Source organism: Podarcis muralis, chromosome 12 (assembly GCF_964188315.1).
Source record: "Podarcis muralis chromosome 12, rPodMur119.hap1.1, whole genome shotgun sequence".
Lineage (NCBI taxonomy): Eukaryota > Metazoa > Chordata > Lepidosauria > Squamata > Lacertidae > Podarcis > Podarcis muralis.
The window spans coordinates 7,506,039-7,520,689 of NC_135666.1; the positions used below are offsets into that span (position 1 = coordinate 7,506,039).

The 14,651-nt window shown below is 45.8% G+C and overlaps 2 protein-coding genes across 2 annotated transcripts in view; one reads left to right on the forward strand and one right to left on the reverse strand.

The window, feature by feature from the left end:
- LOC114607704 (obscurin-like) overlaps positions 1–3,402 on the forward strand; it is a 46,941-nt gene extending 43,539 nt beyond the window's left edge. Inside the window, exon 23 of the mRNA XM_077936689.1 lies at positions 347–3,402. Within this exon, the coding sequence (XP_077792815.1) occupies positions 347–521 (175 nt within the window). The 3' untranslated portion in view covers positions 522–3,402. The remainder of the gene's footprint in view (positions 1–346) is intronic.
- A 148-nt stretch (positions 3,403–3,550) lies between these two features.
- LOC114607583 (5-beta-cholestane-3-alpha,7-alpha-diol 12-alpha-hydroxylase-like) lies at positions 3,551–6,881 on the reverse strand. The gene has a single exon (XM_028750909.2). The coding sequence runs from the start codon at positions 6,832–6,834 to the stop codon at positions 5,302–5,304; it is 1,533 nt and encodes a 510-aa protein (XP_028606742.2). The 5' UTR covers positions 6,835–6,881; the 3' UTR covers positions 3,551–5,301.
- Between the last annotated feature and the right edge of the window lie 7,770 nt (positions 6,882–14,651).

Sequence of the window (14,651 nt, forward strand, 5' to 3'; positions counted from 1 at the left end):
TCAAAGTACAAGTAGATAAATAGGTACCACTCCGGCGGGAAGGTAAGCGGCGTTTCCGTGCACTGCTCTGGTTCGCCAGAAGCGGCTTAGTCATGCTGGCCACATGACCTGGAAGCTGTACGTTGGCTCCCTCGGCCAGTAAAGTGAGATGAGCGCCGCAACCCCAGAGTCATCTGCGACTGGACCTATGGTCAGGGGTCCCTTTACCTTTAATGCTAAGCAGGGGTAAAGTATAGAGTCTATCCCATGACTGCGAGCAGGTGAGAAACGAGCAGAATTAGTTCCCTCCACTTGGAGATAGCAAAACAACTGATCCTAGGCCCTGTTATTCTTTTTCTCTACTTAGGAGAAGGCCAACAGCATCTGAATGCCTTCAGTCTCCATGGCTGCAAGAAACAGGTTTGGATGAGAGGCAACAAGCAACAGTTACTTTCTCCACCACTAAACTGAGGAACTTTCTAGCTGAGCGGGAAAGAAAAAGGGCTCTACTCTGTTCCAAGTATGGCGTGATGACCGTGTAGTGAAACACTTTCAGAGAGAATCACTCTCAGGCTTCCATCTCCACGTGATCCTACTCACACCTAGGAATGTTTTATTATAATTTCTGGCTTCTGGACTGAAAAGGAATGGTCACAAGTAGGTGTGAGTCAAAGGATTGCTGCTCACCTGCATATTTATGTATCCACAGTAATCATAATCTGTATTTTCATGAATGGATACCAAGTCACGGGTCATGAATATCTCTCATTTATCCTGCAATATTGTTTATCTGAAGATGTCATTATGGAGTGGAACAATTGTGGTGGGAGGCAATAATAATGGGTTAGATGAAACATTATGGGAAATTTCCTGTCTCTCCAGAACAGTTCAGTGTTGGAATCTATGACTAACTTCTGGAATCTCCTTCTTTGGTGATTATGTACTTGTCAGTTTTGGATGCTCCAATCTGAAAATGTAAGAAAGGCCTTGAAAAATGTTTTCCAAGGTAACTCGTGGGTTCCTAGGAACACAATTTTATAAACTCTCTGAGCTAAGCAGAACACTGGTGCTCAGCAGCTAAAGAAGAAGAAGAGAATGTCGCAAAACATACAATTGATTTGTCAACAGGAGTCTGTAAAATACAAGCAAGCTGTGATCCTTCGATGCAACCAAGAACGCCCTTTGGGGCTTGGAGTAATGTTGGCCAGAATGACTGTCTAGCTAAGAAACTTGTTTTGACAGTTCAGGGAATGGATTTCTTGTTGAATATTATTATAATCTAAGCTGTAATCAAATCCCCCTCCCATTTTGCTGTGGAAGCCTGACTTGATACTGTGCTGCTTCAAACGTCATTCAAAACCTGTTGTTTTCAACTGATTGGGTTGTCAGTCTTTATGGCCTTTATAGTACTTTGTATAGCCCTCTAGGTGGCGCTGTGGGTTAAACCACAGAAGCCTAGGGCTTGCCGATCAGAAGGTCGGTGGTTCGAATTCCCGCGACGGGGTGAGCTCCCGTTGCTCGGTCCCTGCTCCTGTCAACCTAGCAGTTTGAAAGCATGTCAAAAGTGCAAGTAGATATCTGGGGGGGAAGATAAATGGCGTTTCCGTGCGCTGCTCTGGTTTTCCAGAAGCGGCTTAGTCATGCTGGCCACATGACCCAGAAGCTATACGCCAGCTCCCTCAGCCAATAAAGCGAGATGAACGCCGCAACCCCGGAGTCGGCCATGACTGGACCTAATGGTCAGGGGTCCCTTTACCTTTACCTATAGCTCTCTGTTACAAGCTATCTGTGCTCTATTTCAGAGAAACACTCTTTCAGTAAAGCAGAGCTTTCCAAACATTTCATGTTGTTGACACTTTTCAGACAAGCATCATTTCATGACACAGTTTTACTAGCAAACTGGAGGTTAAACTAACCCCTTTCCAGCCCTAGGAGGAGTGCTGGAAGTCTTCATGCGACACACCTACACACTGCAGCTGACACACTAACATGTTGCAACACGCAGTTTGGAAAGCTCTGCAGTAAAGGAACCACTAGCTCGTTCTCTGTGGTTAATTAACTTTGGATTTGGTGAGGGTGTAGTTAGTCCCTGAATGATAACCTAGCAGAACAAATATGGTGATCGTGACCAGACATGTGAGAGAAAGGTGCTAGCCTGCAGGAATAATGGAACCTATCACTGAAACACAGGAGTTAATCTGCTGTGGGTACAATATAATAAGATATGTTAATGCAGATCACTTTGTACTTTTCTAGGGATGCCCAGCAGGTCCGCAGAAGTAATTCTAGCACTCTGTCGGCTATGAATCATTGCTTAATGATCCCATTAATTATAAGCAGCTGGAGAGTCAAAGATATCATTTTCGCATGCAAAGAGTTTTGTCCATATATGAGAATATTTCATAGTCTTATCTGAGAGTGTATTTGCGGTCTTTTACTGTAGCACAAGTAGTGGGCTGCATGCAGCCTAGCAGTCCAGGATGACTTCCAAGCAAAGACATAAGTTTCTGTTATCTGGCTAAGTTATTCCTTGTTTGGCACAATTGTAATCTCAGTTGCCATCAATATATTCCCCCTTTTGCTGTGCTAGCTAGACTTGATGTGGTATTTCAACCAAATTTATGCACTGCCTTGGAAACCAATTGTTTTCAGCCCGTTTGATTGGCAATCTATATGCCTTATATTGTTGAAATTTTTGAATATGCCACTGGAACAAAGAAGCTGAATTATTTCTGACCTTTTGATTCCGCACACACATTCAAGAGGCCAAACCTAACTGTCCAGGGCTTTCCCAAGGCTGTAAAAATGCGACTGGTTGTGAACCAGGCTGATTCTTAAACAGTTGTGAGCTGTTAAGTACTAGCAGAAATCCATGGACTCGGGTGAAAGAACTAGGCCTTAAGATAACAAACTAAGAACTTTTCTTGAGCAAGCCACTTTGCCTTAATTTCTTTAGAGGAACTTGAATCAAGCCAGCAAGAACAGACCACTGAGCTTTAAATTCTGAAGTGTTAGTGCAGAGAGTCTGAATGTTGAGAATTCACGAAGAAAATTATTTCTGCTGTCAGAAGTTTTCTTCTGTAAAATAACCTACATGCAAGGTGAGCTGACTTAAGAGTTCACAGGGAGGAAAGGTCTTGGCTTGCGAGCTGGATCCTTTTTTGAAGTTGTCATGGCTTTAATCGTTTTAGTTGATCTGTGGAGGTAAACATCATTTGAGGAGGAAGGTATTTTAATGTAGAGTTTGTATTTTAACTCTACTAGCAACATCTGGACTAACAGCATATTTTCTTATGTATATGATGTGAATGAAGTGACCTACCTTTTTTCCTATTTGCATGTATTTTGAGCACAACTAAAGATATTTATGAATATTGAGCTGCTTTGTTAAATAAATTATTTTAATAAAGATTTTATGCCAGAGTTGTTGGTGCTGACTATGTTATGATAGACTGAAAGGGTTTCTTAGGATGAAAATTAATGCACACAGTTGAAATAACCAGTTAGCAATTCACTTTGCACGACACAGCTCCTTTTATTACATTTCTAAGCAACCTGCCCAACACAGTTGCTTTAACTTTATTGTTTCCTCATATTCCATTCATTTCCCGTAAGTATTTCTTTTCAGTTTTAAAGGTTTTACATTCGTGTAGAAACAAAGGTACAGACAAACAAAATAACAGCAGTCAAAATTAGAAAACATAGGAGCAGCACAGAGGTGGTATTTTCCATACAAGTTGAGAGCAGATGATGTGGGGGAAATAAAAGCAGTTAAAAGCATGCATTCTTAATTACGCTTAAGCCTTTACACCTAAGAGTACTCATGACATCAATAGATATTCAAGATACTCAAGATATTGGAGACAGAATCACAGCTTGTCCCAGGACATTGTCTTGCACAACAATAAATAAAAGAGATAAAGTTGATTGCAGGTGCAAAGATGAATGTTGACACATACCTGGAACTCTTGCACCTTGCAAATAATGAGCCAAAGTCCTGCACATGTTATGAAAGGTACATAGTGTACAAAATAGCTTGAGACCTTATTTGGTGCAGGCCCATTCCGCTTGCTAATGACAACTGCAGAGTGAATCTACTGGGAAATGAGTTGCTTGGGATGACAGCAGTTTCTTCTATATTCCTATCTTAGGGCTCATCCAGACTTCCTTTTGTGCCGCATTTCTAGGCTCAGTTCTGCACTCTAAAGCACCATGTCTGAGCGTTTCTCTCTCTCTTTTTCTTCCCCCCACCCCATGCTTTCCCCACAAAAAACTGCTCTTTGCCCTGGAGCAAAGGGCAATTCAATTCAGTTCAAGCCTTTCTGAGGGAAAAGGCTGACATTGCGTAGTACCATTAAATGGGAAGAAGAAGAACAGTTTAGGACCTAAATGTTTGTGTGGCGGGAGGGAGCAGTAAAAGTTTGTGGGCTTTTTTGCTTGTATGATGGGTCTTTTGGGTGAAATCTCCTGTAGCTGCGTGCTTACTAGGCAGGATGTGTGCTGTGTACTGGGTAAGAAAAAGTGTCCGGGTGAAGCTTTTGAATTCTAAAGTTAGGACATTCCATGGGGTTCACAGTGGCCAGTTCTACACACACACACACACACACACACACACACACACACACACCTCTCACTTCAGATTGGGGGTAGAGACAGAGGGCTTATCCACACTTTGTCTTGTCCTGCTGCTTTCCCTGGGGAAAGCCACTCTTTAGTGCTCAATTGGAGTGGGTTTTCCCTGGGAAATAAGTGGAACAATGGGGAAACAATTCAGACCCATGCTTTCTAGGCATGGGACAAATGGAATTGTGTACAAGCCCAAAGACAATGAGATACACCTGGCTTGCCAAAGGCCACCTAGTGAGTTCATAGCGGAGATGAGATTCTAACTGGGGTCCTCAGCTTTCAGCGCTAAGGATTAAAAGTCCTTAACCGGAAGAAGGAGTTGCAGATGAAAGTATCTTAGTGTGAGAATGATCAAGCACCCCACCGCCACCCGATACTGCTTTTCTGCTAACCCTTAACTCCACTGCAGGCCTTAGCTTGGTGCCTTTGATAGATAAATGTTAGCACAGAATATTAGCTTACATGCTATCAATTCCACCACACTTTAAAAAGTTATAAGGCCCACAGTTTCCACTTCTAGGATAAAATGACTTGTTAAATGATAATGGCTTCTACCAAACATTCTATGCAAGCGCTACATTCTCCCACGAGCTTTTACCCACATACAGAAACATACATTTTATCTCTTTTTAAACTTATTTTGGCCTGAAGATTCACAGGCACGTGATACCAGGTTGCTTCCTCTGCCTCCTACCTTCAGTGGCGAAGTCGGTACCTGAACTGAACATCACGTGTGGGCTGCATCACACCAAACCCATAGCGGTTCTTGATTACGGGAGGGATTTCCTCCTCCACGTTAACCAGCTGCATGTCAAAGTATGTCAGCATCAGGAAGGCAAAGAGTTTCACCTCATTGGTAGCAAAGTATCGCCCAGGGCACATGGAAGTCCCTGCACCCCATGGCATGGTGAAATATTTCACTTTTTCTCCATTCTTGTAGAATTCTTTTTTCCTGCCGTCTAGGCTGAGGAACCGGTCATATTTGAAAACATGTGGATCTGGGTGGATTTCTGGATCCATATGTGCTGCCACAAAGGGGAAAAGGGCAACTCTGTCTCCTTTGCGCAAAAGGTATTTTCTCCCATCGTTCATCTTGAGTTCTAGATCCACTAACACAGCCCTGATCAGCATAGGGGCTGCTGCCAGTCTCAGAGTCTCTTCCACAGCACTGTCCAAGATGGGGGTCTTGTCTAACATCTCCTTGGTGACATTAAGCACCGGACCCCCTGCCCTCACTTCCTGCCCAGATTCTCCCACCACTCTGTCCACTTCCTTTCTCACCTCATCCATCGCCTTGGGATTTTTCATCAGGTAGGCAAGAAGCCAGAAGGAAGCTGGTCCAGTATTCCCTTGAGCCGCCCACAGGAGCAGAAACAGGAATCTATCCCTCATGTATTCAGGCATCCCAGCCTCAGCCAGTTGCTCTTGCTGGTCTGTTATCCAACCACTGATGTTGCTCCTCTCATATACATCCTTCACAGACATGAGTTTCCAGAATAGTCTCTTCAGAGACTCAGCCTCTTTTCTCTCTCCATGAGACAGTGTGGAAGAAGCAAAACCTGGGAAGAGTTTATCATACTTGCGAAACTCTACAAACACATCTTCAGAGCGAGTTACGTCACACCTCTCAGCATCTTCTTTGTTCTTTTCGCCTTTGCTGGTTGTATTTCCAAACAGGGCTAGGTATCCAGCCCTAAAGACCATGTTGTAGCTGAAGTGGAACAACCCATCCTGTTTCCAGGACTTCTCCCCTCCAGCTGAACTCAGGCTATGGCCCATCACTCTGTGCAAGCTGTCCATCATGGCCTGGGTCATCACCACGAGCCCATTGCCCTTGAGGTGCTTCACGCTGGCGGTCTCTATTATCTTATGAGTGCTCATTTCTGGTTGAAAACCAAACACTTGGGCCACAAGTTGTGTTGCATATGCGTTGAAATCCAGCTTGCTTCTTGCTTCTTTCACAATAGCTCCATAGGAGAGGGGGTCCATCACAAAGGTGAAATAGTATCCCCCCAACAGTACCGTGAAGATATCCCCATGCTTCTTCTGCATCCTTTGCAAGAAGGCAACGCCGTCCTTTCGGTAGCTCAGTGCATGCCCTAGCCACGGAATGAGGCCTTTATCTAAAGGGGGCTCTTGGGCTCTCCTCTGGCGGAACGCCCCCACCAGATAGAGCCCCCCCAATATGCATGCCAGGACGGCACATAGGACCATCACCCAGAAAGCCATCTCTCGGAGCTCTGTTGCACAAAAGCACAAGCCAGCTCTTGCAGAAAAAGCAAGTGGTTATAAAAAGTTGCTTCACATACCATGAATCTAGGTGGAGCCAGGAAGCAGAGCAAGCAAAGGTTAACCCTTGCTACGGTTAATTTATTTGCACTAAAATAAAATCTGAACTAGAGCTTGTAAGAGACGGAAGTGTTTTTAATTCCAGTTGTGGTTTATGTTTTTTGAATGTAGATTGAAAGTACACAGCTTTTAAATATTTCTTTGTTTTTAATCAATAGAAATGCAGATTTAACTCTGTAATAGAGGGATCTGACTTTGGAAGAAAAGGGGAAGCAACAAGGGGAGGAGGGGGAAATGTGGATGACTTTGCAGGATGGAATCAAACATAAGGTAAGACGTTCACGGCAAAGGGAGATCTGGAAGTGACTGGTGGTGCTGTAAATAAAGGAGGGGGAAGCTAAGTTACTGTATTTTTCGCTCTATAAGACACACTTTTCCCCTCCTGAAAAGAAAGGGGAAATGTGTGTACATCTTATGGAGCAAATGAAGGTGGGAGGCTGCTCAGCTCTCCCTTTAAAGAGCCGCACACATGCTCTGCGCACTCTTTAAAGGGAGTGTGGCTCTTGAGGGAGCCTTCATCCCGCTGCCTGGGAGAGGCTGCACTCGGCGATCCCTCTTGCTGTTCTGGCTTCTGGGATTCAGAATATTTTTTTTCTTGTTTTCCTCCTCCAAAAACTAGGTGCGTCTTATGGTCTGGTGCATCTTATAGAGCGAAAAATACGGTACTTAATTTGAAGGTCCTGAAGCTATATGTACACAGAAACAGCCATCCTTGGGAACTCGCATTTTTCCAAAGTTTGCAATGCAGGTTTTCTGGCAGCTAATGTGTAGAAAAAATGTGTACACTGGGGTAGTGCGCATAAAAATGCATATATTCACAAAAGTAACATACAAAAATGTGGTATGGTAGGGTGTCAGACCAGGATCTGGGAAACCAAGGTTCTAGCCTCCATTCAACAATGTGGCATGGAGGAGAGATAACTACATATGTATGCTACTATGAGCTCCTGGGAGGAGAGGTGGCATCTAAATGTAAGAATGAGGGAGGGGGGAGGGAGGGAGGGAGGGAGGGATACCAGGAGGAAAGCACTAGGGCAGGGGTAGGCAACCTAAGGCCCAGGGGCCGGATGTGGCCCAATTGTCTTCTCAATCCGGCCTGCGGATGGTCCAGGAATCAGCGTGTTTTCACATGAGTAGAATGTGTCCTTTTATTTAAAATGCATTTCTGGGTTATTTCTGGGGCATAGGAATTTGTTCATTCCCCCCCCCCCCCGCAAAAAAAGAATAGTCCGGCCCACCACATGGTCTGAGGGACAGTGGACTGGCCCACGCTGAAAAAGGTTGCTGACCCCTGTACTAGGGGGAATTTCTGCCATCAATTCCACCGTGAATAAAATGGTTGTGCGCTGGTGCGCTGGTTCAGGGAAATGTAATAGGTAGCAACAGAAGGGTTGAAGCACTAATAGTTACCTGTTTGGTGTGGGGGTGGGAACAGGGACACATGAGCTTAAGTAAGCACCATACCTCTAAACCAAGGTACGTGGGTGGCGCTGTGGGCCTAGGACTTGCCGATCAGAAAGTCAGCGGTTCAAATCCCCATGGCGGGGTGAGCTCCCATTGCTCAGTCCCTGCTCCTGCCCACCTAGCAGTTCGAAAGCACGTCAAAGTGCAAGTAGATAAATAGGTACCACTCTGGCGGGAAGGTAAACGGCATTTCCGTGCACTGCTCTGGTTTGCCAGAAGCGGCTTAGTCATGCTGGCCTAATGACCCAGAAGCTGTACGCTGGCTCCCTCGGCCAATAAAGCGAGATGAGCGCAGCAACCCCAGATTCATCCATGACTGGAAACATGGAGCATGGAAACGCCGTTTACCTTCCCTCTGGAGAGGTACCTATTTATCTACTTGCACAGGGACCGAGCAACGGGAGCTCACCCCGTCGCGGGGATTCAAACTGCCGACCTTCTGATCGGCAAGTCCTAGGCTGGTTTAACCCACAGTGCCACCCGCATCCCTTATACCTTCCTGCAGTTGACTTCATTAAGTCAGTTCAACTTTATTGTCGTTGACATGCCCTGCTAATAAAAACTATTCCTTGCAACAGGAGTGTGAAGCAATCGAAGGAAAGCTCTTTGGGGAATAATTGAAAAACAATTTCAGATTACGAAAGTTTGCAGTCACTTCAGAAACTAAATCAATCAAACCTAATCCAATGAAGCTGCACACTCCGTACCATTAAAGTAAAACCACAAGGCACTGGGAGCTGTTCCAATTGACACTAGTTTCGTGGCTCGTTCTGCCCCTGTGGGAGGCAAGGGATAGAGACAGCCAAATATTTATTTCAAAGAGACATGATAGAACTAGTGCTGCTCATGCTTTGTGTTCTGCAATCATCTCCACTGATTGTACAGGTTTTTGCTTTTCTTCAAAAGCTTGCTAACCAGCAGTAAGGTAAAGGTAAAGGGACCCCGACCATTAGGTCCAGTCGTGGCCGACTCTGGGATTGCGGTGCTCATCTCGCTTTATTGGCCGAGGGAGCAGCGTACAGCTTCCGGGTCATGTGGCCAGCATGACTAAGCCACTTCTGGCGAACCAGAGCAGCGCACGGAAACGCCGGTTACCTTCCTGCCGGAGTGGTACCTATTTACCTACTTGCACTTTGACGTGCTTTTGAACTGCTAGGTTGGCAGGAGCAGGGACCGAGCAACGGGAGCTCACCCCGTTGCGGGGATTTGAACCGCCGACCTTCTGATCGGCAAGTCCTAGACTCTGTGGTTTAACCCACAGCGCCACCCGCGTCCCAGCTAACCAGCAGTAGCTGAGAGCAATGATGGCTCTATTATGCAGTCTTCAGCACCTTGAGAACTTTGTTTCCAGGAAGATCGGAATTGAGGGAGAGTTAGCGGTTGATTGACTCTCCCACCCTACAGACGGGAAAGTGTGCACCAAGAGAATGGAAGCAAAGTCCAATCGTGCTGGTGTTACTGCCTGTCAACCATAAATTTTACCAGCTTTATTGCAGAGACAGAGGTCTTACTGTGTGGTCTTTCTTGCACATTATCCAGGAATGTGATATGCGTGCACACAATGATAAACACATGCAAGATGATAGCTCAGTTGGTTGCTGCTAATGCCAAGGTTGCAGGTATGGTCCCCATAAGGGACAGCTGCATATTCCTGCATTGCAGGGAGTTGGACTAGATAAGCCTTAGGACCCCTTCCAACCCTGTTATTCTATGATGTAGACATTTTGATATCCAGTCTTCCCAGGTTACTGGCACAGGTCCATGTGATAAATGTCAGGTCATCTCCCTCATCCACTATTGAAATATCAATGAGTGAAACCTTATTACAGTGGTACCTCTGGTTACGTACTTAATTCATTCTGGAGGTCCGTCCTTAACCTGAAACTGTTCTTAACCTGAAGCACCACTTTAGCTAATGGGGCCTCCTGCTGCCGCTGCACGATTTCTGTTCTTATCCTGAATCAAAGTTCTTAACCCGAGGTACTATTCCTGGGTTAGCAGAGTCTGTAACCTGAAGCGTATGTAACCCAAGGTACCACTGTAATGGAATCATCTTCCTTCCCCACAGGGCTGTTCGGTCATACCTCGGGATAAATATGCTTCAGGATAAGTATTTTCGGGTTGTGCTCCGTGCTGCTCCGGAAGTAACGGAGCCCGTTACTTCCAGGTTTCACTGCTCACGCATGCACAGACGGTCAAAATGACGACACGCGCATGCGCGAAAGCAACGAAACGCGACCTGCGCAGATGCGCAGTGGTGTCTTACGTTCTGTTCAGGATGTGAACGGGGCTCCGGAACGGATCCCGTTCGCATCCTGAGGTACCACTGTACTTTCCCTGATCCCTGTGACATCCACATTCCTACTGTCAATATATTAGTAGCCGACGTGTTGCTTTTTGTTGTTCAGTGTTCTGTTTTGCAACACAGGGGATTTTCTTTGGTGTACAAAGAAGTATGCTTGACATCTTCATTATATAGTTTTCGCTGGATGCTAAATATGCACCTCTGTACCCTGGCCTTTGACACCCTTGATATCAGTGCACTGGAAGAAGCAAAGATCACCAGTGTTGAAGCAATGATTCTTCAACATCAACTTCATTGGACTGGTCATTTTTGTGAGGATGCCTGATCATCATCTTCCAAAGCAACAACTCTATTCGAAAGCCTAGTGCTGGTGGTCAACAAAAGAGGTTTAAAGACCGTCTCAAGGCAAATCTAAGAAAATGTAATATAAACACTGACAACTGGGAAACACTGACCTGTGAGTGCTCCATTTAGAGAACAAAGGTGTCAGGGGCTTTGAAGACACTCGAACTCAGGACGCAAGGGAGAAACGTGCTAAGAGGAAGGCACGCTTGGAAAATCCACACCGTGATCAACTTCCGCCCAGAAACCAATGTCCCCAATGTGGAAGGATGTGTGGATCCAGAATTGGCCTCCACAGTCACTTACGGGCTCATTGTTAAAACCATGTTTATGGAAGACAATCTTACTCGGCTACGAGTGATCGCCAAAGGAGAATATATCTTAAAACACTCCATCACATTCTTTTGACGGTTTTATTTGTTTGTTTGTTTGTTCGTTTAAATTTATATTCACTTTGATTGTAAAGAGCAAACCCCAAAGTAATTTACAAAAGATAAAACAATAAAATTAGTAAAATTAATTAGTTAATCTGCGAAAACAATTACAATCTATAAAACACAATTAACAAAACAACTAAAAAGTAAGCTAAACAGCACAGTTATGGCAGAAGTCATATTACAGGGTTCATAATCTATAAAGCAATATTGTCAACATAAACAAAACAGCAACCAAACAATAAACTAAGCACTGTTGAATTCATACACCCCCACGCCACTCCCAGGACTCATAATCTTTCACTCTATTTAGTTCACATAAAGACACATCCGGGACGTGGGTGGTGCTGTGGTTTAAACCACAGAGCCTAAGTCTTGCCGATCAGAAGGTCAGCGGTTCGAATCCCTGTGACGGGGTGAGCTCCCGTTTCTCGGTCCCTGCTCCTGCCAGTTTGAAAGCACGTCAAAGTGCAAGTAGATAAATAGGTACCGCTCCGGCAGGAAGGTAAACGGTGTTCCCATGCGCTGCTGTGCTTCTCCAGAAGTGGCTTAGTCATGCTGGCTGCATGACCCGGAAGCTGTACACTGGCTCCCTCGGCCAATAAAGCGAGATGAGCGGCCACAGCTGGACCTAATGGTCAGGGGTCCCCTTTAAAGACACATACACACTGCCGCAGCAGTTCCCTTCTGGTTTCTTGGGTAGGCAGCACAGGTGAAACCACCCACCCCATGATGACAGACAAAGTCTCTCTCCCCTCACAGTTCTTCCACTGGAAACAACTCCCCTATGAAGGCTCCTAGGGCCATAGGGTAGGGCAAGGCAGGTGGGAAAAGCCATTGCCTGGTGGCCTGTACAAAGGAGCCAGAGCTGGTTTCATTAGAAGCAATCACACCACTGCCTCTTTCAATGCAGCAGGGACCCTTTGCCAATGATGCATTAACAGCCTTCCTCTGCTAAATTTAACAAGCCAGGATGGACAGGGGTCGAGGTCAGGCAGCACCTTATCCACATCACGTGATTGCATACTGATCCCACAAAACATCCTCAGGTGGTCCTTCCCCAACAATGGGAGTCAGAAACCTCCGGACTGTCTGAGATAACTCCACCATCCAGCTTCTAGAGTGCCTTTTAGGGCTCCAGAGGTCCTTCCCCAACAATGGGCATCAGTAACCTCCGGGCTGTCTGAGATAACTCCACCATCCAGGTTCTAGAGTGCCTTTTAGGGCTCCAGAGGTCCTTCCCCAACAATGGGCATCAGTAACCTCCGGGCTGTCTGAGATAACTCCACCATCCAGCTTCTGGAGTGTCAGGGACTGGCAGGATGCTGATGAGTATGGACCAGGGGGAGAGGGGCTGGAGTCCGACTTGGGAGAGATGAGCAGTGGTTTGTGAGGACCTGTACTAGCCAGGAGGCAAGAATCAGAGGCAGGTGAAGATTCAGAGCTGGAGGAAGAGGCAGGCCAGGCAAGTGAAGGGCCGGGTGCTTCCCCACCCATTCCTGTACCACTGTCTACAAGAACCAGGAGACAACTGAAGCAGGAAGAGCAGGGGCAGCTTCCATGATAGCGTAGCCTCTGGCTACATGCATGCAGCCCATTGGGAGAAGGTGAAGAAACTGGAGGAAGGGGAGGGGTCTCATGTTGCAGACCTGGGAATAGGTGCCTGGATGCCTGATTGGTAGGCATGGGTCATCAGAGCTGCAGAAGTGACTTTGACAATAAGGAATTAATTCTCAGCTGTGTGCATTCCTTGACTAGGAACAGCCCTTGTAAAACGAGCCTTTTCTGCTGCCCGCACTGATCAGCACATTTCTACCAGCTTTCGGTTGGCTTCAGAGCAAGTCTTGTGCCACATGCTCTCCAGCTTTCATCCAGCTTGTTTCATAGCCTGGAGCTCTTCAGAGAGCCAAGAAGGTGCTCGGACTCAATGGCCTGTTTGATCTCTCTGTTCTACAGGGAGACCAAGGTCATCAGCTGTCTCCACTGGAAAGTCCCCCAGGTCATCTGATTTGGCCCATCACCTTTACAGGGAGAAACTGTATGCTATTTTATAGGATGCCAAACGTGTGTCAACCAGTCTCTTGTTTATGTGGGTGCATCACGAGAACTTCAAAGCACGGCAAGACGAAAGGACTGCGGGAAGCTAATATCAATGATGCAATAAAAGGATTAAGAAGAACACTGATCTGAGATAAGATCTTACCCAAGAAAATATAATCTCAGGAAAAAAATTATATTAGCTAGGGTGTGCAACTAACCTAGGAAAACGCTGAAACTAGGGGTAGTGGAGCAATTTAGGTCGGTACAGTGGTTCCTCTACAGTGGTACCTCAGGTTAAGTACTTAATTCGTTCCGGAGGTCCGTATTTAACCTGAAACTGTTCTTAACCTGAAGCACCACTTTAGCTAATGGGGCCTCCTGCTGCTGCCACGCCGCCGGAGCACAATTTCTGTTGTCATCCTGAAGCAAAGTTCTTAACCTGAAGCACTATTTCTGGGTTAGCGGAGTCTGTAACCTGAAGCGTATGTAATCTGAAGGTACCACTGTACTTAGGTTCACCTCCAGTTACGTATTCTTTGGGATACGTATGCGGCAAACCCAGAAGTATTTTTCCGGGTTTTGCCCCACATGCATGTGCAGAAGCACTCTACACACCGTGCGCATGCGCAGAAGAGCTAAACCGCACCACACGAATGTTCAGAAGCAGCACCTCCAGTTGCGAATCCCTTGGGATCCGACCGGAGCTCCAGAACGGATCCCGTTCGCAAGTGGAGGTACCACTGTAATTTGTACTGCAAACTGAAATGTGATTATCCTTCAAGATTCTCTGAATTTTGGACTGCACTTCCTCAACTTAACAAGCTGTAAAAAAATGCTAATTATGGGGGGGCAGGCAAATTTCATGGATAACAAGCAGCAGATATTATTATCACAATTACGATCATCATTACTGCAGCAATAACTAAAGCAGCTACAGGTTGATTTTAACTATCTTGTTTATGTGTGTGAGTGCTGAAAATTTCAAGGCATGACTAATGCAAAAGCAACAACAGTCAGACTAATATCAGGGCTGCAATATGAGTTAATGATAACCGTGAGAAGTTTTGAGGCACCACCAGCTTCAAGAGGATCCGAAGTCTCTTGCAACAACA